Source organism: Eubalaena glacialis, chromosome 14 (assembly GCF_028564815.1).
Source record: "Eubalaena glacialis isolate mEubGla1 chromosome 14, mEubGla1.1.hap2.+ XY, whole genome shotgun sequence".
Taxonomy (NCBI): Eukaryota; Metazoa; Chordata; class Mammalia; order Artiodactyla; family Balaenidae; genus Eubalaena; species Eubalaena glacialis.
The window spans coordinates 78,694,235-78,719,316 of NC_083729.1; the positions used below are offsets into that span (position 1 = coordinate 78,694,235).

General features: G+C 37.3%; 1 protein-coding gene across 1 annotated transcript in view; it reads left to right on the forward strand.

Annotated features, from left to right (window-relative positions):
- DNAH6 (dynein axonemal heavy chain 6) overlaps window positions 1-25,082 on the forward strand; it is a 290,936-nt gene that overhangs the window by 239,275 nt on the left and 26,579 nt on the right. Inside the window, exons 64-68 of the mRNA XM_061168664.1 lie at window positions 5,803-5,993; window positions 12,406-12,566; window positions 15,753-15,841; window positions 16,611-16,757; window positions 19,938-20,076. Coding sequence (XP_061024647.1) covers window positions 5,803-5,993; window positions 12,406-12,566; window positions 15,753-15,841; window positions 16,611-16,757; window positions 19,938-20,076 — 727 coding nt within the window. The remainder of the gene's footprint in view (window positions 1-5,802; window positions 5,994-12,405; window positions 12,567-15,752; window positions 15,842-16,610; window positions 16,758-19,937; window positions 20,077-25,082) is intronic.

Sequence of the window (25,082 nt, forward strand, 5' to 3'; positions counted from 1 at the left end):
TGATACCTCCAGCTCTGTTCTTCTTTCTCAAGATTATTTTGGCTATTAGAGGGTTTTTTGCAGTTCCATACAAACTTTAGGATTATTTATTCTAGTTCTGTGAAAAATGCCATTGGAATTTTGATAGAGATTGCACTGAATCTACAAATTGCCTTGGGTATTGTGGACATTTTAACAATATTGATTCTCCCAACCATGAACACAGACTATCTTTCCACTTATTTGTGTCTTCTTCAATTTTTGTCATTAATGTCTGTAGTTTTCAATATACAGGTATTTCATCTCTTGGTTAAATGCATTCCTAGGTATTTTATTCTTTTTGATGTAATTGTAAATGTGATTGCTTTCTTTTTTTCTCTTTCATATAGTTTGTTATTAGTGTGTAAAAACACAACAGATTTTTGTGTCTTGATTTTGTATCCTGCAATATTACTGAATTCATTTATTAGTTGTAACAGTTTCTTGATAGAGTCTTTAGTGTTTTCCATATATGACAGTATGTCATCTGCAGACAGTGACGGTTTTATTTCTTCCTTTCCAATTTGGATGTCTTTTTTTTTTTTTTTCTTACTTAATTGCTCTGGCCAGGACTTCCAATACTATGTTGAATAAAAGTAGTAAGAGTAAGCATCATTGCCTTGTTCCTGTTCTTAAAGGAAAGGCTTTTACCTTTTCACTGTTGAGTATGATGTTAGCTGTGGGCTTGTCATATATGGTCTTTATTATGTTGAGGTATGTTCCCACTTTGTTGGAAGTTTTTATCATAAATGTGTATTGAATTTTGTCAAATGCTTTTTCTGCATCTATTTTTTAATATTTAATATTTACTTATTTATGGCTGCATCAGGTCTTAGTTGCGGCACACAGGATTTTTTGTCACAGCGCACGGGTTCTTCATTGTGGCACATGGGCTTCTCTCTAGTTGTGGTGCATGGGCTCCAGAGCACGTGGGCTCTGTAATTGCGGCACATGGGTTCTCTAGATGTGGCTTGCAGGATCAGTAGTTGTGGCACGTGTGCTCAGTAGTTGCAGCGCATGGGCTTAGTTGCCCCACAGCATGTGGAATCTTAGTTCCCCAACCAGGGATAGAACTCGCATCCCCTGCATTGGAAGACGGACTCTCAACCACCAGACCACCAGGGAAGTGCCTTTTTCTGCATCTATTGAGGTGCTTATATGTTTTTTATCCTTCATTTTGTTAATGTGGTGTATCACAGTGACTGATTTGCGAATGTTGAACCATCCTTGCATCCCTGGAATAAGTCCCACTTGATTATGTGTATGATCCTTTTAATGTATTTTTGAACTTGTTGAGGATTTGGCATCTTTGTTCATCAAGGATATTGGTCTGTAATTTTCTTGTGGTGTCCTTGTCTAATGATAGTGAGCATATTTTCTTATGTTTATTGGCTATTTGTAGAACTGTCTATTCAGATCCTTTGCCATTTTTTAAAACTATTTGTCCTTTTCTTATGGAGTTGAAAGAGTTCTTTATATATTCTAAATAAAATTTCCTTAACAGATACATGATTTGAAAGAAAAAAATGTTCTCCCACTCTGTGGTTGTCTTTTCATTTTCTTTATGGTGTCCTTTGAAACACAAAATTTTTTTAATTTTTATTTTGATGATTTCCAATTTGTTTTTCTTTTGTCGCTCGTGCTTTTGATGCCACATCTAAAAAGCCATTAACTAATTCAATGTCATGAAGATTTACTCCTATGTTTTCTTTTAAGAGTTATAAAACTTTATCTCTTACATCAAGATCTTTGATCCATTTTGATTTAATTTTTATATAGTGTTAGGTAAGGAGCCAACTTGATTCTTTTGCATGTGAATATCCAGTTGTTCCAGCATCATTTGTTGAAAAGACTCTTCTTTCTCCATTGAATGATCTTGACACCCTTGCCAAATATCAATTGGCTGTAATTGTGAGAGTTTATTTCTAATATATCAGTTCTAGTCGATTGATCTATATGTCTACCCTTATGCCACTACTGCACTGTGTTGATTATTGTAGCTTTGTGGCAAGTTTTAAAATTGGGAAGTGTGAGTCTTCCAACTTTGCTCTTCTTTTTCAAGATTATTTTGGCTATTCTGGGTCCCTTGAGTTTCCATATGAATTTAGGATCAGCTTGGAAATTTCTGAAAAGAAACCAGCCAGAATTTTGATTGGACTCTGTAGATCAATTTAGGGAGTATTGGCATCTTAACAACATTAAGTCTTCCAATCCATGTACATAGGGTGTTTTTCCATTTATTTGGATCTTCTTTAATTAATTCCAACAACGTTTTGTAGTTCTCAGAGACTAAGTTTTGCATTTCTCTTGTTAAATTTACTTTTAAGTATTTTGTTCTTTCTGTTGCTATTGTAAGTGGAATTGCATTCTTAATTTCATTGTTGGTTTTCTCACTGTTACTGTAGAGAAATACAGTTGATTGCTGTATATTTTTGTATACTGCAAACCTGCTGAACTTGTTTATTCTAACAGACTTTTACTGTGTTTCATAGAATTTTCTATATACAAAATCTTGTCATCTGCAAATAGAGATGGTTTTACTTCTTCCTTCCCAATCTAGATATCTTTTATTTTATTTTCTTAACTAATTGCCCTAGTTGGAACATCCAGGACAATGTTGAAGAGAAGTAATGGCAGTGGATGTACTTGCCTTGTACCTATCTTTGGAAGAAAAGCATTCAGTTTTCACCATTAAGCATGAAGTTAGCTGTGGGGTTTTCATTGATACCTCTTAACAGGTTGAGGAATTTCCCCTCTCTTCCTGTTATGTTGAGTGTCTCTCAAGAGTGTTACATTATTTTATTAAATTTATTTTTGGAGGGAGGAAATGTTACTTTATAATTTTCTTTTTATAAAAATATATTAGAATGATAGAATTGTTACCTAAAGAGACATGTTTTTTAATTTACATTGCCTGAGCTATATTATTGTTTTCCAGATTTACTGATATATAACTAACAAGTAACATTGTTTAAGAGGTGTACAACATGATGATTTGATACATACATATATTGCAAAATGATTACCACAATATGGTTAATTAACACATCCATCACCTCACATAATTACTGTGTGTGTGTGTGTGTGTGTATGTGTGGTGAGAACATTTCAGATCTAATCTCTTAACTTTTAAATATATAATATTGTTAACTAGAGTCACCATGCTATACATTCGAGCCCTACTACTTATTCATCTTATAACTGGAAGTTTGTACCCTTTGAGACATCTCCCCATTTCTTCCCCCTCCCAATACCCTGGCAACCAGCATTCTACTCTCTGTTTCTATGAGTTCAGCTCTGTTAGATTCCACATGTAAGTGATACCATACAGTGTTTATCTTTCTCTGTCTAATTTATTTCACTTAACATAATGTCCTCGAGGTCCATCTATGCTATCACAAATGGCAAGATATTCCATTGTATATATTTACCAAATGTCTTTACCCATTAATCTGTGGATGCATATTTAGATTTTTTTCATGTCTTGGCTATAGTGAATAAGTCTGCAATGAATATGGGGGTGCAGATATCTCTTCAAGGTAGTGACTTCATTTCATTCAAATAAATACTCAGAAGTAGGATTACTGGATTATCTGGTAGCTATATTTTTAATTTGTTAAGGAACCTCCATTCTGTTTTCCATAGTGGCTACACCAATTTACATTCCTGCCAACAGTGCAAAAGGGTTCCTTTTTTTCCACCAACACTACTTATCTCTTGTCTTTTTGTTAACAGCCATTCTAACAGGTGTGAGGTGATATCTCATTGTGGTTTTGATTTGCATTTCCCTGATAATTAGTGATGTTGAGCACCTTTTTATGTACCTGTTGGCCATTTGTATATCTCCTTTGGAAAAATGCCTATTTAGGTCCTTTGCCCATTTTTTAACCAGATTGTTTGTTTTTGCTATTGAGTTGCATGAGTTTCTTACATATTTTGGATTTTAACACCTTATCAGATGTATGGTTTTAAGATACCTTCTCCAATTCCATAGGTTGCCTTCTTATTTTGTTGGTTACTTCTTTTGCTGTGCAGGAGCTTTTTAGTTTGGTATAGTCCCACTTGTTTATTTTTGTTTTCGTTGCTTGTGCTTTTGGTGTCATATCCAAAATCTCGTTGCTAAAGCTATGTCAAGGAACTTTTCCCCTCTGTTTTCTTCTAGAAGTTTTATGGTTTGGGGTTTTATATTTAAATATTTAATTCATTTTGAGTTGATTTTTATGAGTGGTGTAAGATAGCGGTCCAATTTCATTCTTCGGCATGTGAATGTCCAGTTTGTCCAACACCATTTATTGAGGAGATGATTCTTTCCCCATTGATTATTCTTGGCTTCCTTGTCAAATATTAGTAGTAGACCATATATGTGTGGGTTTATTTCTGGGCTCTCAGTTGTGTTCCATTCATCTATGTGTCTGTTTTCTTGTTGGTACCATACTGTTTTGATTACTACACCTTTGGAATATAATTTGAATTCAGGAAGTGTCCTGCCTCCAGCTTTGATCTTCTTTCTCAGGATTGCTTTGGCAAGTTCAGGTCATTTCTGGTTCCATATAAATTTAGGAATTTTTTTCTATTTCTGTGAAAAATGCCAATGGAATTTTGATAGGGATTGCATTGAATCTATAGATGGCTTTGGGTAGTATGGACATTTTAACAATATTAATTCTTACAATCCACAAACACAGGATATCTTTCCATTTGTTTATGTCTTCTTCAATTCCTTTTATCAATGTCTTGTCAGTGTACAAATCTTTCACTTCCTTGGTTAAATTTATTCCTAAGTATTTTATTGTTTTTGATGCTATTGGAAGTGGATAGTTTTCTTTTTTTAATTTATTTTTTATTTTATTTTTTATAATTAATTTTTATTGGAGTATAGTTGCTTTACAATGTTGTGTTAGTTTCTACTGTACAGCAAAGTGAATCAGTTATACGTATACATATATTCCCTCTTTTTGGATTTCCTTCCCATTTAGGTCACCACAGAGCACTGAATAGAGTTCCCTGAGCTATACAGTAGGTTCTCATTAGTTATATATTTTATACATAGTTTCAATAGTGTATATATGTCAATCCCAATCTCCCAATTCATCCCACCTGCCCCCTTTCCCCCCTTGATGTCCATACGTTTGTTCTCTACATCTGTGTCTCTATTTCTGTTTTGCAAATAAGATCATCTATACCATTTTTCTAGATTCCACATATACGCATTAATATACGGTATTTGTATTTTTCTTTCTGACTTAAGATAGTTTTCTTTATTTCTCTTTCAGATATTTCACTGTAGTGTGTATAAACACAACTGATTTTGTATGTTGATTTTGTATCCTGCAACTTTACTTAATTCATTTATTAGGTCTAACAGTTTTTTGGTGAAGTCTTTAGGATTTTCTATACACAGATGACCCTTGAACAATGCAGAGGTTAGGGGCACTGGCCCTCTTCACAGTAGAAAATCTACATATAACTTTACAGTCAGCCCTCTGTATCTGTGGTTGCTCATCTGAGGATTCAACCAACCATGGATTGTGTAGTACTATAGTACATTTTTATTGGAAAAAATCCACCGTATAAGTGGACCTGTGCAGTTCAAACTCATTTTGTTCGAAGGCCAACTGTATAAGATCTTATCATCTGCAAATAGTGACATTTTTACTTCTTCCTTTCTGATTTGGATGCCTTATTTCTTTATCCTGCCTAATGGCTCTGGCTAGAACTTCTGATACATTGTTGAATTGGAACCTCATCCAGTATTTTTGTAATGTTTTTCCTTTCAATTTTCAGGTGGTTTTTGCTCTTACAGACTTTGTAATAGAAAATCTTGGGAAATCCTTTGTAGAGACACCACCCGTGGACCTGCCCTCTCTGTATCAAGACATGTCATACAAAACTCCCCTGGTATTTATCTTAAGCACAGGCTCAGATCCCATGGGTGCATTTCAGAGGTTTGCCCGGGACAGCGGGTATTCAGAACGGTAAGGTCATATTGTGCAGTTTTAATAATTCATATGAACATCTCCTTGTTAAAATTTGCCTTTTTTCTTCCCTTTGTGGAGTGTGAATTCCTAATTCAGGTATTCCTTACTAAATAAATTAAGACAATTTAATATTTAGCTATGCATGTTGTTAAATGGTGTTATATATCATAAGAACAGATGTAAACTTCATTTGAGCAAAGGGGAGATTGTTTAGAATGTTGAAGTACAATAATCTAATGCAATAGTGATTAAAACATTTGTTATTTAAGACATTATTTTAATGTAACTGTAAAAAGATTGTAATTTATTCCTTATGCTCAAATGTGCAAAAAATTCCATAGCTCTTTATGTTGTATTATTAATCTCATCTTTCTCCTGAGCTTCTACTCTGCTGGTTAAGAGAGGGAAGGGAAAGTTTAAACTTGTGAATTTACAATATTATATTTTCTTCTGGTTTAAATGTCTCCAGGGTAAGCTGATTTGGCTTCTTTCTCATGAAAGCTCAGTCTTCCTGACTCCTTCTTCCCCCACTCCTCCCGAAGATGGTGTCCTGATGGGTAGGAAAGTGCACAAGACCACAGAGTGTCAGAGGAGAGTAGGGGTCTCCTATCTAGGAAGTAATCTCCAGCTCTGACAGGTCCTTGCATGGAGTGGCTAGTCTGGCCTGGTTCCTGGACTGGCGATTACAAGATGATGGATCCCATCTGTTCTTTGAAGTTCATAATCTGTATTAGTCAGGCTTCTCCAGAGAAACAGAACCAATGGAATATATAAAAATATAATATGTATATAATACCCTATCTATATTTTATCCTATGTATGTGTATATATATTATGTATGTAAAATAAGAAACTGGTTTACATGATTATGGAGACTGATAAAGCCCAAAATCTGCAGTCAGCAAGATAGAAATGCAGGAGAGATGATGTGTAGTTCTAGTCCAAGTCCAAAGGCTTGAAAACCAGGAGTAATAATGGTACAAGTCCCAGTCTGAAATCTAGTAGGCTCAAGACCCAAGAAAAGCCAGTGTTTTTATCTGAATTCAAAGGCCAGAAAAAAAGCAATGACCCAGCTCAAACAGTCAGGCAAGAGAATTTCCCTCTTACTCAGCCTTTTTGTTCTATTCAAGTCTTCAATTGATTGGATGGGGCCCATCCACATTAAGGAGGGCAATCTGCTTTACTCAGTTTACTGATTCAAATATTAATCTCACCCAGAAGCACCCCCACAGACTCATTCAGAATAATGCTTGACCTAATGTCTGGGTACCATGTGACCCAGTTAAGTTGACACATAAAATTGACCATCAAATGGTCCTACACATTTGCCTTTGGTTCTGAAGTCCTACCAAAGAATTAGTATACAGAACTTTTAAGAGCTGCTGTGAATTAATAAGAAAAAGAAAACAGTTCGATAGGAATAAAGACAAAAAACATGAAAGGGAAATTCTCAGAAAAGGAAATCTAAATCCTGATAAGCATATGAAAAGATGTCCAACCTCACTAGTAATTAGGAAACAACAAATTCAAACCATTAGAAGATGTCATTTCATACTCATCAAATTAGCAAAACGTTGGCAAAGATAGGGAGCTGTAGAAACATTCATATTGCAAGAGGGAGTAAAAAATTGGTTAAAATCACTTTGAAGAATAATTAGCAGTATATTAAAGTTGAAGATAGCATTCCCCATATCCCAACAATTCACTACTGAATTTGCATGTTCCAACAAAATCAGTCACATGCGTGCAAGGAGCCATGTTCAAGAACATTTGGAGAAACGTTTATAATACCAAAAAAAGAAAAAAAAAGCACTGGAAACAACCAAATTGTCCATCTAGAAAAATGATTATATAAATTGTGGTTTATTCATAAAATTAAATACAATACACTATAGCCATGAAAATGAATAAACTATGACTACGTATATCAATATGGATGGGTCACACAAACTAATATTGAGCAAAAAATTAAAGTTGCACAAAAACTATATAATATTGGAGAAGTTTGATAAATGTATAAAATTTTTAAACATATATATTATACATCGTTTAGGAAGTCATATTTTTTCAATAACAGTATAAAGAAAAATAGGGAAGTTATACTAAAACCAGGATAGCAGTGACTTTGGGAGGTGAAGTTTGGGTAATGAAAGAAGTGAGCAGGGAGGGGCACACTGCAGACTCAGATCATGTAGGTAATGTTTTACTTCTTAAGCTGTGTTGTGGGTACATGGATACTTATTGTAAATATTAACTTTATAACTTTTGTATGTCTTAAATATTTCATAGGAATTATTAAAGGTAAAACAATTCAAGACAGCAATCAGAGAATGGAGAGGGGTCTTAATAGTAGTTAATGTGTGCTAAGTTCCTGATGTATTCAGGAGGAAAAAAGAAGTACAGAATAACTCTATATTGCTGTAGGAAAATTTGTAGTTGAATGAATATGTTGAAATTTTAAGGGAAAATACTGAAATAATATATAATGTATATATACATTATATGGCTTCCAAGCCAGCAGAGGGACAAAAGAATATACAATGCAAAGTTTAATCCAACATTAGATAAGAGAGAAGAAGAACAAAATTCAAAGATAAAACATAGTAAACCAAAAAGTCAAACCAAGAGTAGAAATTAATCCAAATATTCGATTGGCCAAAAAGTTCGTTCGGGTTTTCCGTGACATCTTATCGGAAAACCTGAACGAACTTTTTGGCCATTCCATACCTAAATAAGAGTAAATATCTCACCTGTGAAAAGATAAAGAAAATCAAACTGGATTTTCAAAACAACATTCAACTCTATACTACTTAGAAAATGTAAATGCAACACAAAAACAACACAGGAAGATAGAAAATAAAGAGATGCAAAAGATATACTATGCAAATACTAACCAAAAGAAAGCTGTTAACAGTTCCAATGCATATGATGAAATAGAGTTTGAGGAAAGATATATACATATTAGAGATAAAGAGGGAAACTATATGATATACAAGAAAAAAACACAAAGAAGAAACACCAATTGTACAATTGTACACAACTAACAAAGCTTGAAATATGTAAAGCAAAAACTGGAGAAATTGATACAAGGAGAAACTGGTAAATCAACATTAATGTGGAAATTTTTAACACATCTATAATAATAACTACTGTGAAGCACATAAAATTTGCAAAATTGGTAAGGATATAAAATATTTCGACAATGAAATTAATGAAATTATCAACCTTGCTCTTTACACTCAACAAATAGAGCAAATGCAAGATCTTAAGTACATAAGGAACATTTATAAGAATTAACCATGTTCTAAAAAAGACACGTATTTCAAAAAGATGACAAACATTCTCTGCCCACAGTAAATCTTAGAAATCAATCTTAATTTTTTTAATGTTTGGAAAACAAAAAAATGTCCTTCTGAACAATCTGTCTGTTCAAGGGAAATCATAATGGCAATTGTCCAGTAAGTGGAAGTAAATGACAAAAACAGTGTAACATATCAAAAACCATTAAGGTTTAGTAATGAGGCACCTAGCAGTAAATTTATGCATGTTTAATAACTTCTGGTTTCAGAAATGTCAGGCTAATAGTCCCACTAAGAATAATTAGGCAATCTAAAACTTAATTATTAAACTCTAACAGAAGGAAAAAATAATAAGCTAAGAGCAGAAATTAGTGACATAGAAAATATACATTCGATGGACAACATCTAAAAGAACAGAAGTTTTTTTTTGAAAAGTTTAATAAAATATAAATCTCTGCTGAAACTACTGGGAGAGACAGACAGAGAGAGAGAGAGAAAGAGATCCAAAAAAATTGTATCATGAATGAATAAGAGAATATCACTACAGACCAGCAGACATTAAAATGGTCATAAGAGCATGTTATTTTTTTTTAATTTTGCCAATGAATTTGAAAATTTTAATGAAATGGAAAAATTCTTCCAAAAACACAACTTTAAAAGAAACAGAATGATTAGAATATCTAAATAGTCCAATAATAGTTAATTGAATTCATTACAAAAAACCTTCCCACAATGCTGGGTTTATTTCAGTAATGTAAGGATGGTTAAAATATTGAAAACTAATTTAATTCATCACATTAAAAGAATAAAGGAGAAAAATCCTTTAAAAAAAGAAGAAAACTATTATTTAAATAGACACAGAAAGAGCATTTGTTAAAATTCAACATGCATTCATGGGGGGAAAAGTCCCAGTAAACCAAGAGTCTGGAAATCATTTCTTAAAAAGAGAAAACCAGAAATAAGACATTCTTCTACTCTGATAAATGGTATCTTAAAATTATTTAATGGATTTAGCAAGGTTACTGGACATGAAATAGGTTGTATTAATGCATACTAGCAACAAGAACTCCCATTCATTGCTGGTGAGAATTCAATGTGGTACAGCCACTTTAGAAGACAGTTTGGTGTTTTCTTACAAAACTAAACACACTCTTATCATATGATCCAGCAATCTGGTACTTACCCAAAAGAGTTGAAAACTTATGTTCACACAAGAACCTACGTTACACATGGATGTTTATAGCAGCTTTATTCATAATTGCCAAAACTGGGAAGCAACATAGATGTCCTATAGTACATGAATGGATAAATAAACTGTGATATATCTATACAATGGAATACTATTCATTACTCAAAAGAAATGAGCTATCAAGCCATGAAAAGACATGGCTGAACGTTAAATGCATATTACCAAGTGAAAGAAGCCAATCTGAAAAGGCTTTATACTGTATGATTCCAAGTATATGACATTCTGGAAAAGGCAAAACTATGGAGACAGTAAAAATAAATAAATAAATAATAACAAAGGGTTTATATCCAATGTAAAGAACTCTCAGAAATCAATAAGAAAAATACAAGTGAACCAGTAGGAAAAAAGAGGGGAGGGATATAAAAGGGAATAGCCAAATGGCGAATAAATAAACCTATGAAAAGAGGAAACAATTTAAAACATCAGTGAGATACCATTATATATCCACCAGGTGTCAGCAAGGATGTGGAAAAAACAAGTACTCTCATCTATTGCTGGTAGGTGTGTGGAATGGTGGCATCACTTTGAAAAAGAGTTTGATATTATTAAAAAAGTTAAACATACACATACTCTGTCAAACAGCAGTTCCATTCCTAGGAATATACACAACAAAACGGAGTACACATGTATGGACTTCCCTGGTGGCACAGTGGTTAAGAATCCACCTGCCAATGCAGGGGACACGGGTTTGTTCCCGGGTCCAGGAAGATCCCACATGCCACGGAGCAACTAAGCCCGTGTGCCATGACTACTGAGCCTGCGCTCTAGAATCTGCAAGGCACAACTACTGGGCCCATGCACCACAACTACTGAAGCCCATGCACCTAGAGCCCATGCTCCACAACAAAAGAAGCCACTGCAATGAGAAGCCCGCACACCGCAATGAAGAGTAACCCCCACTTGCCGCAACTAGGGAAAGCCATGCGCAGCAACTTAGACCCAACACAGCCAAAAATAAATTAATTAAAATAAATTTTTTTTAAAAAACAGAGTACATATATATCAAGAGACATCTTTGAGAATGTCTATGGCAGCATTGTTTGTAACAGTCAAGAACCAGAAATAACCCAAATGTCCATCAAGAGCAGAATGGATGAATGAATTGGGAGATAAGCACACAGTGGAATATTATTCAGCAATGAAAATGAACTACAATGACACACAATAATATGAATTAATCTAAAGAAATATTGTTGATCGAAATAGACCAAATATAAAAATATATATGCTATTTGATTCCATTTATATAAATTCAAAAACAAGCAAAATTAATCTATGGTGTTAGAATTCAAAATAGTTGTTGCCTTTGAGAATAAGGAAGGATACTGATTGGGAGGGTGCTAGTAATGTTCTTTTTTTTTTTTTTTTTTTTTTGCCCTATATGGTGCTACATGCGTACATTCCCTTTGGGAGAACTCATTAAGCCGTACACTAATGATTTGTGTACTTTTGTAAATATGTTAGACTTCAATTTTTCAAAAGTTTTTTAAAAACTGACCTATAGCGTTGGAAATCAGGACCATGGATACCTTTAGGATGGAGGAAGGGAAAATGATTGGAGTAGAAAGGGGCATAGGAGAGACGTCTCTGGAGTGTTGGCAAAGTTCTCTTTTCAACCACAAATGTTTATCTGAGATAATTCAAAGAACCATACATTTGTTTTTTGCACATCTGTGTGTTATAGTAAAAAATATTTTCAAAAACAAGAAAATAAGAAAAAATGTTTGCACATCTATCAGAATGAGGATTTTAAATGTGTGCATGTGCTAGGCAAGAGCCTACCATATTTACATTTCTTAATACTTGCATTGCTTAAAAATAATATAAAACAGCATTTCATTGTTGTTGTTGTTCAATTCAGGGTGCAGTCAATTTCACTGGGACAAGGACAAGGACCCATTGCTGAAAGAATGATCAAAGATGCAATGAAATCAGGAAACTGGGTATTTTTGCAAAACTGCCATCTTGCTGTTTCTTGGATGTTGGCAATGGAGGAGCTAATTAAAACCTTCACAGATTCAAGTATGTGGAGCACATAGCATTTATATAATAATACCTTTTTCAAGTGGCCTTTCTTGTTGAATCCAATCCTTATAGTATTTATTTATTGTTGGCATTGTTTTACCCATACTAAAAAGGAGAAATTTGAGATCTAGAGGGGTGTAGTTAAGTTACACAACCCAGATTCAAATAAAGATGTTCAGACTCCAAGCTGAAGGTACGATCCCCTGGATCATTTCTGTTTCATGTTGCCTTCTATGGGAGGCCATTTGAATTCAAAATAAATTATATCTAGGCATGATGAAAAGAAATAAGAAATGGACTTAGGACAAAAAAAGGAAATTAAATCTTTCGCTACAGAATGAGAGAAGTTCAGGAACAAAGTTCAAATTAGAACCAATTCTCAGAGTAGTGTTTTACCACTTTTTATCCTCTGTAACCCACATGACAATCAACCTTCACATGTGTCTCATAGTCACCACACACACACACACACACACACACTCATGGGGGTGCCCAGCATGAGTCATGGTTGCCACCACTAACTATAATATCACCACCTTCTTTCCCACTCAAGAAAGTATAATGGACTGCAAAGAGAGAAGTGGAGTTAGAATCTACTAATTTTTATATAGTAGTGTAAAAACAGTTGAAAACTTAGGAACTGTATTATTGGTAATAAGCTGTGTGTGCCCCACTTTACCACTCTCCCTGGAAGCCACGAAGGAGAATACCCAGCCTGGGATATCCAGGGCCCTTTCTCTGGGGTCCTCCTTTTTGCCCTGACCACAGAGGGCTTTCTAGGAAGGTGAGAGATATGCACATGATCTTGCATGTGACTTTCCTCATTGCTACCTATTAAGGTGAAGAGATGCTCCTTTACAGGGCGGCCAGCCTGCACTGGTTACCAAGTCACAACCAGGGCTTAGCAGCCTTCCCCTAGAAGGTCCCTCATTCCCTGGGTACCCCCTGCCCTGCCTTCTACAGGCTGCTTCCATCAAGGATAAACAGTCATTAGCATCTGCCATCCAGAATCTCCACTCTTTCCACTCTTTGCAATGCAGATAAGAGGTGGCTTGCTTCCTGCTGGGCCTGTGGCTTATTTCTATTTAAATAATTAAAGAAAAATGACAAGAAGGTCTTTACTACTGTTCCTAATCCTGATGATTAGGATTATGATTAGGAAAAAAAATGCTGGGAAGGCATCTAAAAAGCAGTTTGCTGCAGTGGTACTATGTGAGCCTTCCAAGTATGGACCTGTAGTTCAGCTTCACAATGACCCGGACAAGAGTGTTTGCCAGACCTTCAAGGAGGCTGGATGGGCTATGGAAGCCAGCGAAGGTGTTGATGGATTTTAAGTGTTTAAGTGGATAGAAAAATCCTCTCCTGGCCCTTGTTACAATTGTTTATTAACTTAACCATTTGAGTTTTAATGTTTAACTTGAACCAGAAAAAAACAAAAAAAAACAAAAAAACATTCAGGTAATAAACTGAAAAGAGAAAGTGAATGAAAAAAAAGAGGTAGAGGAAGGAAAAAACCCTCTGGGCTTGAAATTCTAAGACCTGATTAGAGTTTCGCCCCCACCACTTCCTGACTGTACATATCACGCCTCTTCTCTGGACCTCAGTTTCCCCCGCAATAAAATGACTACATAGCGTCATTGCTAGAAGTCCCACAACTAAGATGATTTCTACTTCCATTCCAGCCCTAAACTTCTATGATGTCTATGAAAGTTAAGATTCTTGATGCTTTTGCAATTATAAGAGAAAAGGTACTTTAAAAAAATGCTTCTCTAAACCTGGCCTTTTTCACTCTTTGGTTTTTTTGGTTAATGAAATCATTAGCCCTAAGACTTTGATGATGTTTGACTTATGCCTAATAGTTTTTACCATACAAGCAACTTTAGTGCTGTTCTAGAATTGTACTAGAATTAACTTTTAATTTTAGCTATTTAATATAGCTCATGAATTTAGATTACTAAACCAAGAAGCATAAATTCAGCTTTAATCTGTAGTCATTCATTTAATAAATATTCGAGAACCTACCACGTACAATGCATTGTTCTAGATGCTTAGGGTATGTTGGTGAACAAAATAACCATAGTCATCTGCCCTCATTGAGCTTACATGCTAGTGAGGGGAGAGAGACAATAAACAAACTACATAACAAATAAGTAATTTATAAGGTATGATAGAATGTGGCAGAGCTTTGGAAAAAATTAGAAGGAAAGTAAGGAGAAACAGAAAGGTTGGGATGGAATGGGGGTGAGGAGGAAGGGTGGATAGCAGTTTTACATGACGTGGTCTAGATAGACCTCTTTGAGAAGGTGGCGTTTGATCAACACTTGAAGAAAGTAAGGGAGTCTAAAGGAAGAGCATTCAGGTAGAAGGAACAGCTAGTGCCCGGCCCCTCCCTCGGAGGGAGCAAGCCGAAAGTGTCGGAGAAACACCGTCACTTGTACTTAGAGACCAATGCCAAGAAAGGCCTCCTTCGATGATACCTGTGCCTTCCTGTGATGCGATCAATGATTTTCCCAGCTCTGCTTTGGCCTTTTGAACCTGGAATGGAGCTTGTTCTTTCTTAGGTTCTCTGTCCACAGCTCAGAAAGGAAGCGTATATTGACTTAACTTCTTGATGCTGTATGTGAGGTCTCTCCGTTTCCCTGCTCCCTGAGCTCCCTTTGCAACATCTCTGCAGAAGGGACAAATTTCTTTTTTCTCCAGAGGGCTTTCCGGCCATTTTCATGCAATTTTCCTTAAATTGAATGGCTAAAAAAATAAAAAATAAATAAAAACGAACAAAAACTAAAACCCCTTCTTGAGCGTAAATGTAGTAACTGTCCTCTCTTTCAACTGAAAATTTTCCCAATTTCAGAGGAAAGGTCCTTAGCATCTCTATCACGTATTGAAAATTAATGTGAAATTAAACTGAATAATTGAGAAATTAATTGAGTAATTTCTTTACTCAAATGTGCCAGCATCTAGACTGCCAAACTGACTTGTGTGAAGAGCTTCTGTAAAGAGTCCCCTCACCTCCATTTTAGAAGATTTTACAACATAAAATACTGAAAATAGAAAGCCTAGTCTTTAAACAGACCTTACAGCATATTTTTTTTTTGCTATCCTATAATAATTATTTCTTACAGAAAAGTGTTACTCAGAGGTATGCATTTTCCTTTTTTGTCGTTTTGTCTTTGTTTTAAACAGATATTGTTATCAAGGACACATTTCGACTTTTTTTAAGTTCCATGCCTAGTAATACATTTCCGGTTACAGTTCTTCAAAATTCTGTCAAGGTAACGTATGGTTGGCCTGTAACATGATTGGCCTCAGGGTGTTCGCTGAGTGGGTCCAGGAAGCCCAGGCTTGTGCCAGGTTGTGTCAGAGTCCAGGTGGCCCAGGTGGGGAAGTGGGAGTCGGTGTCCCTTCACCGGAGAGTGAGCAGGGAAACAATTTCCCAGACCATTGCCCATCCTTATGTGCCCTAGTTCTGCTGGTCATTCAACACCTCCACTCTTCCCCTCTATAAGAAAACGTCAAGGATGCAGAGGAATGAGTACAGAACCCCTCCCAGAGTTAAGAGAATGTTTCAGCATTTGGGAAACAGGAAGGCCCACAGGGAGTATGGTTGCTGGATTGCAAGGCTGGAAGTTTCCAATATATGGGAAGCCTCTGCATGTGAATGATCACCCAGGAACCAGGGATGCCTCTTCCCTGTCTGCCCTGTGCCATCAAGGCAAAGTGTGGGGTGATGCCGTATATTGAGATGACCAGAAAATCCAGTGCAGAAAGCCTGAGCATCCTTTCTGGTCCATGTTTAGAGAAATGGACACCAAATGGAAGTGTCTGAGGTTCTTGTTGAGGTGGTTCACACACTATAGGTCTGAGGACCCCCTATTCTCCAGAGACTGAGGCCGAGCAAGATACAGAGCAGGCGCAAACAGGGCAGGAATGTCTCCCAGGCATTGGTTATTTACATCCCCTCACTGGCTTCAGCCTGTTTGTGTTATTCGGAAATAATGCATATCTGTACAACCACCCTCTCTGCCGCGGGTGTCTCTACAGGTAACCAATGAGCCTCCAAAAGGTTTACGTGCAAATATCAGACGAGCATTTACCGAAATGACACCTTCATTTTTTGAAGAAAATATACTTAGAAGAAAATGGAGACAAATAATATTCGGCATTTGTTTCTTCCATGCAATTATTCAGGTACACTCAATTTGTATTTTAATAGAGACAAGAAGTGTATTAGGTTAAAAATAAAGCAATAAAAAGAATTAAGTAAAAGCTTACAAATGGCATTGTGAAATGCTGAGGGCCCTGTTCTGTCTGAACCCAAGTTGTTTTAACTCAGTCCCTGATCTCTGCACACCCCTTGCCTCTGTATCTCACAGCTTTGCCTCCCAGCTCTGCTCTGACCTAAGGAGCACCCCCTCCTGGATGAATGTAGTAGGTCAAATTCAAGAACACGAAATTGATCTCCACAGCTGTGCGTCACTCGCAAAATCTGCTTCCCTTCCAGACTCTACTCCTGAAATCGGTGGTCCCATTCTCTCAATCACCTACACTCAGAGTTTCAGGATTATTTTTATTCTTCCTCCTTTACGCATATATATCATGTCAGTCGGCAAGTCTGCATTTTTCTTACAATAATTTCACTCTCACCTGCTCCTGTTGGAGTGGGCTTAGACCCTTAACAGCTTCCTCCCTGTGATTAGAGCTCCAAGTCCCCCGAAAAGTGGCCTTCAGCTGGGCACTCCTTTCCCCGCTCTGTTCAGACCTCACTGCCCTGATCTGGTGCCCATCCTGTGGCCTCATACTGGGCACTCCTTTCCCCCCTCTGTTCAGACCTCACTGCCCTGATCTGGTGTCCATCCTGTGGCCTCGTACTGGGCACTCCTTTCCCCCCTCTGTTCAGACCTCACTGCCCTGATCTGGTGTCCATCCTGTGGCCCTTGTACCGGAATTCTGACTCCAGCTCCATATCTCTATATGGTGTCTTGATTAGACAGGCTGCCTAGTTTTCAAATGTGTGTGGTCTGCAGATGAAGAATCAGTAGAGAAGAAACAAAGATTAAAGATGTAAAATTTGGGATAAATAAGTAAACAAGGTCCTAGAGGAGATCGGAGAGGCTGGGATTGGGGCTCCCAGTGGGAGGCCTTTGTTCTACTAACAAAAGCAGCTGAGATGAGGGATGGTTTAAGATTTAGGGAAATTTTGAGATGGAGAGGAGGAAACATGGTACAGTTGCCAAAATATAGACCAACCTAAGTGTCCCTCAACAGATGAATGGATAAAAAAGATGTGGTATATATATATACAATGGAATACTAATCAGCCATAAAAAAGAATGAAATTTTGCCATTTGCAGCAACATGGATGGACTTAGAGGGTATTATGCTAAGTGAATTAAGTCAGGCAGAGAAAGGAAAGACAAACATTATATGATATCACTTTATATGGGTAATCTAAAAAATACAACAGGGACTTCCCTGGTGGTCCAGTGGTAAAGAATCTGCCCTGCAATGCAGGGGACGCCAGTTCGATCCCTGGTCGGGGAACTAAGATCCCACATGCCACGGGGGCAACTAAGCCCACGCGCCACAACTATTAAGCTCACACACCTCAACTAGAGAGCTTGCGTGCCACAAACTACAGAGCCCACTCTCTCTGGACCCCGCTCACCACAACTACAGAGCCTGCGGGCCCTGGAGCCTGAGTGCCACAACTAGAGAGAGAAAACCCACATGCCACAACTAGAGAGAAGCCCGCGTGCTGCAACTAAGGCCCGACGCAGCCAAAAATAAATAAACAAATAAATAAATAATAAATCTTAAAAAAATAGTTATAAAAAAAGTTATTTAAAAAAATACAACAGAGACTTCCCAGGTGGCTCAGTGGTTAAGGCTCCACGCTCCCAATGCAGGGGGCCGGGGTTCGATCCCTGGTCAGGGAACTAGATCCCACATGCATGCCGCAAGTAAGAGTTTGCATGCCACAACTAAGGAGCCCACATGCCGCAACTAAGGGGCCTGCCTGCTGCAGCTAAGGCCCAGCACAACCATATAAATAAATAAATAAATAAATAAATATTTAATTACAAAAAATAAATAAAAAATTTTAAAAATACAACAAACTAGTGAATATAACAAAAAAGAAGCAGACTCACTGATACAGAGAACAAAGTAGTGGTTACCGGGTGGGGAGGCTATCTGGGGTGGTGGAGGGGGAGGTACAAATTATTGGGTGTAAGACAGGCTCAAGGATGTATTGTACAACACAGGGCATATAGCCAATATTTTGTAACAACTGTAAATGGAGTGTAACCTTTAAAAATTGTATAAAAATTAAAAAATAAATTTAAGGGGACTTCCCTGGTGGCGCAGTGATTAAGAATCCACCTGCCAATGCAGGGGACACGGGTTCGAGCCCTGGTCCAGGAAGATCCCACATGCTGCGGAGCAACTAAGCCCGTGTGCCACAACTACTGAGCCTGCGCTCTAGAGCCCATGAGCCACAACTACTGAGCCCACGTGCTGCAACTACTGAAGCCCGCACGCCTAGAGCCCGTGCTCTGCAACAAGAGAAGCCACCAAAATGAAAAGCCCGTGCACCGCAACGAAGGGTAGACCCCACTCACGGCAAGTAGAGAAAGCCCACGCGCAGCAACGAAGACCCAACGCAGCCAAAAATAAATAAATAAATTTTAAAAATAATAATAATTTAAAAATTTTTTAAATAAAAATATAAATTTAAGAAAAGAGGAGGGAACGTGGGACCAATCCTCTGATACAATCAGTAGTTTAGAATTAAGAAATTAGGTGAGATAAGGAGATAACAAAGAAAGGGAAAGATTTCACTATGGGGAGTTATGAAACAAGAATTGAGATTCTGGGTATCAGTTTAAAAAAAAAAAAAGGCCGCTATAGAGAAGTCAGCATGTAACCAGCACATCACGCATGACTGAAAAGCCTGGGTGATAGACAGACTTCTTAGAAGAGTTGGGGGCAGCTCTCTCCACCAGATGGGTGATTAGTGTCAATATTTTTATGCCAAAAGACTCTAGGTGGGATAGTTTTCCCTATTTTGATGGAGAAATATTTTATTTTACCATGAAGAACAAATGTTCTTTTGACAAGTCTATCACATTTTCACATTTCTCGTAATATCAAATTTTCTTTTGGAAAATTGGCAAAAAGCCAGTGTTGGAGGAAGAGGTGCCTGCCCCGTTTGGTGACAGCCAAACTGAAAGCCTGGCTCACGTTGAATGTCATGATTTTAACTGATTTTGCACAATGAGGATGCTCAACTTCAACAGAAACCTTTTAGTTTTCAGTATTTTACACAATTTTATCAAACTTTAAGACCATTTTCATTTTCTATTCTAGGAAAGAAAAAAGTTCGGCCCTCTTGGTTGGAATATCTGCTATGAATTTAACGACAGTGACAGGGAATGTGCTTTACTGAACCTCAACCTTTACTGTCAAGAAGGAAAGATTCCCTGGGATGCATTGATTTACATCACTGGTCAGTATGCCCACATGGTCTGATGTCCAGCTGTGCACCACACAGTTGTTGGTTTACACCCACCTGGCTTATACCAAAACGATGTCCTCCCAAGCCTTTGGTGATGGTGGTGATGACTTCTGATACTGCCTTTGAGAAGATAAGACCATGATAAGAATATCATAAGAATATTTACACATAGGAAATGGGATGAATGTTTTCCCAAATAATAATAGCAAAAACTTAGATAGCTCTTGCTACATGCTAAGCATGTTTTAAGCATGTCCCATGAATTAGCAGATTTAATCCTTACAACAACTCTATAAGGTGAAGACTATTATATCCCTATTTTACACATGAGGAACCTGAAGAACACAGTTTACAAGGGTGAAGCCAAGATTTAAAGGCAGGCAGTCCAGCCTCCAGAGTCTGTGCTCTTAAATTCAAAAGAATCTAAACAAGATTGACTAGTCGAGACCTGTTGAGTTAGGTGCACTTATGAAAAAGGAAAAACTATTTCAGGAATTACAATTTTTAACAAATATGAATTGTGGCCAAATGAGATCTTACTGCCAAAATCAGATACAATTTAGACCATGTAGACCCAAATAATGAAGAACAGATTCCCACTGGGAGGTGAGGGAGGGAGAGAGCAGAATGAGAATGGATGGTTTTCATTGGTGAGCAAGGGAAATGGGGAACAGCAGAGAGGTATCAGCTGATCTAGAGCCTTGAACAGCACGTGACACCTTGGAACATGTTTGAGTGAAGGGCAGCAAAAGAGTATAGAAATGGATGAGGACCCATCCCCAGGGTGGACCAAGAGAAGTGGGCATGGAACCTGGGAAGCTACTTTGTACTCCTGCTCCCAGCCACTCCTGTGTGGCCAACATTGCTTAACATAACAGTGAGTTAGGCAGAATTCTTCTCTGGCACCCTCTATGCACCCTGAATTTTCTGCTTCCTAGCTTTTCTCTCCCTTCCTTCTCTCCTAGAACAGTTGACCTTTCTGGTTACCTCAATTTCTACTGCTGCAGGAGTAACTTGTGTTTTGAAAAGGGTAGAAAGGAATGAGACAAAGATGTATCTGCTCTCATCACTACTATTCAATGTTGTGCTGAAGATTCTAGCCAGGGAAATTAGACAAGGAAAAGAAATCAAAGACATCCAGATTAGCATGGAAGAAGTAAACCTATCTTTATTTGCAGATGACAAGATCTTACATGCAGAAAATCCTAAGGAATTCACACACACACACACACACACACACACACACACAAACTGGAAGTAACAAATGAGTTTGACAAGGTTGTAGGATACAAAGTCAATATACAAAAATCAACTGCATTTCTATACACTGGCAATGAACAATTAGAAAATACTTTTAATTCTATTCATGATAACATCAAAAAGAATAAACTGCTTAAGAATAAATTTACCAAAAGAAGTGCAGATTTGTGCACTGAAACCTGCAAAGCCCTGCCAAAGAAAATTAATCTAAATAAATGAAGAGACATGACATGCTCGTGGATTGAGAGACACAATATTGTGAAAGTGGCAATAATCCCCAGACCGATCTATAGATTTAACACAATCCCTATCAAAATCTCAGCTGACACTGTTGCTGAAATTGGCAAGCTGATTACAACATTTGGATGGAAATGCAAAGGGCCCCAAAAAGCAAAAACAATCCTGAAAAAAAAGAATGAAGTCAGAAGAGTTACATTTCCCAATTTCAAAAGTTATACAAAGCTACAAAAATCAAGAGAATGTGAGACAACAAGGACTTACTGTATAGTACAGGGAACTATATTCAATATCTTGTAATAAACTATAAAGGAAAAGAATCGGAAAAAATATATAGATATATAAACATATGTGTAAACGAATCACTGCTATACACCTGAAACTAACACAATATTGTAAATCAACTAAATTCAATTTTTAAAAAAAAACAATATGGTACTGACATAAGGATAGACATATAATCAATGGAACAGAATTGAGAATCCAGAAATAAACCCTTATATTTATGGTCAGTTTATTTTTTTTAAAAAAATTTATTAATGTATTTATTTTTGGCTGTGTTGGGTCTCTGTTGCTGTACGTGTGCTTTCTCTAGTTGTGGCGAGCGTGGCCTACTCTTTGTTGCGGTGTGCGGGCTTCTCATTGTGGTGGCTTCTCTTGTTGTGGAGCACGGGCTCTAGGCACGCGGGCTTCGGTAGTTGTGGCACATAGGCTCAGTAGTTGTGGCGCACGGGCTTAGTTGCTCCGAGGCGTGTGGGATTTTCCTGGGCCAGGGCTCGAACCTGTGTCCCCGGCATTGGCAGGCAGATTCTTAATCACTGCACCACCAGGGAAGTCCCTGGTCAATTTATTTTTAACAAAGGTGCCAGGACAATTCAATGGGGGAAGGAGAGTATTTTCAATAAGTGATGCTGGGACAATTGGATATCCATCTACGAAAGAATGAACTTGGATCCTTATCTCACACCATACAAAAAATTAATTCAAAATGAGTGATATATCTAAATGTAAGAGCTGAAACTATAAAACTCTTAGGAGAAAGCATATAAGTAAATCTTCATGACTTTGGGTTAATAATGGCTTCTTAGATATGACACAAAAAGCACTAGCAATAAAAGAAAAATAATAAATTCAACTTCTTCAACATGTAAAACTTTTACACTTCAGCAAACACCATCAAGAAAGTGAAAAAGGAAGCCACAGACTGAGAGAGAATATTTGCAATCATATATCTGATAAGGCACCTGTATACGAAGTACATAAAGAACGCCAACAACAGTAAGAAGAAAAATAATCCAATTTTTAAATGCGCAAAAGATTTGAATGTACATTTCGCAAAAAAAAAGACATACAAATGCCTAATAAGCACATGAAAGGATGCTCACTTAGTCATTAGGAAAATGAAAATTAAAGCCATAATGAGATACCACTTTACACCCATTAGGATGACTATAATAAAAAAAAGATAGTAACAAGTGTTAGCAAGGATGTGGAGAAAGTGGAACCCTCATACATAGCTGGTGACAATGTAATATGTTGCTGCTGCTTTGGAAAATGTGTTAATAGGTTTACCATATGACCCAGAAATTCCATTCCACTCCTAGCTTTATACCAGGGAAAATAAAAACTCGTGTCCACACCAAAACTTGTACAGAAATGTTCATAACAGCATTATTCATAATCCCCAAAAGTGGAAACAACATGAATGTCTATCAACTGATGAATGGATAAAGTGAGGCCTATCCATACAATATTACAAATGTAATATTACTTCCCCATGAAAAAGAAATAAAGTACTGATACATGCTCCAACTTGGATAAACCTCAAAAACTTTATGCTAAGTAAAAGAAGCCAGACACAAAATATCACATGTTCTATATTCCATTTATGTGAAATTTCCAGAAAAAGCAAATATACAGACAGAAAGTAAGATAGTGATTGCATGGGGCCAGGGGTAAGAAATAGACGGTGACTGCAAATGGGCACAAGATTTATTTGGGGGAATGATAGAAATGTTCTAAAACTAGATCATGGTGATGGTTACACAACTTTGTAAATTTACTAAAATCTATTTAATTATATATGTAAATTTTAAGTGACATGATTTTCAAGGTGTAGCTCATCAAAAATATTTAAAAAAAAAAAAACAATAGGAGAAAAAAAGGCAATGCTTTATCCAGGCAATGATATTTGCTTGTGGTGGGATTTTAGGCAGTCATTTATGGATTAATCCAGAAAATACAGGTTAGTACCACTATGCTAAATGCTGGAAATACAAAGATGATGTAGTCCCTGCCTATCAAAAACTCATGGGGTGGAGAAAATAAATAAATTATAATATGGTATGACAATTACCAAAATAGAAGTGTATGGACAATGCTGTGGGAATTCAGAAGGAGCAAATAACGCTACCTGGAGGAATCTGGGAAAGCTCCACCAAGGAGGCAGTGGTTGAGTGGGGCACTGAACGGTGGGTTGAGCTCAGCAGGAGAGAAGAGGCAGGAAAGCACACTGGCAGAGAGAACAGTGATGGTAAAGCCCAGCAGTGTCGGGATGTGGCATGCCTGTAGACACTGAGTAGTTCACAAGTGCCAGAGCAGAGTATAAAGAGGAGATGTATATGGAGGAAAGCTTTATCTTCAACAAAACTAAAACCAGGTGATCTGCGGGCACATCTTGAAAGCCTGTGTGTGTTGTTAATAAATTTGGGCTCTACCTTATAAGCAATGGTTGGCAATTATAGTCTTTTAGGCTGGGAACAGGTGCAACAACTTATAAAGCTATAAAAAAAGCAAGACGAAGAATTGAACAAGGGGATACAGCAACACCAAGGGGGAGACTAGACAGGAGAGAATAAACAGAGAAAGATTAAGGAGGCTTTAAATATGGGAAGGTATTTGGGGTTGGAGGGGGGGGCGGTCCTTACAATTTTATAGAGTAAGCTACAGCGATGCCTAAGTCCAAGAGACAGCTCTGAGCTCAAAGTGGGCAAAGACAGAGCCAAACCTGAGGCCTATCCAGTTTGTGTCGGGCCATCCCTGAGCCAGCCCACAGGGATAAGAATGGAAGAGAAGGGGAAGACACCACATCAGGATTTGCAACAAGACCCTCAGGAACTGTGATGCCTGGGCCAGGACAGGTGGTGGACATGAATGGTAGACGCCCCCTCCCAACATCTGTCTTCTAAACCCAGAAGACTCCTTCCTAAAAGTAAGCCTAAAAGTGAATCGTCTACCCTGAATCAAATTATTTGAGTTCCTGGTTTACTCATTTTGATCCAAGAAAAACATAACACAAAATCTGGACGCAGAATCACAAAGTCTGATGATTTTTAAGGCAAATATTTCTGTGCTTCTTCTCAAAATATAAATATTTTTGTTTAAAAAAATTTTTTTGGCCCTGCCGCACGGCATGTGGGATCTTAGTTTCCCAACCAGGGATCAAACCCGGGCCCCCTGTGGTAGAAGTGTGGGGTCTTAACCACTGGACCACCAGGGAA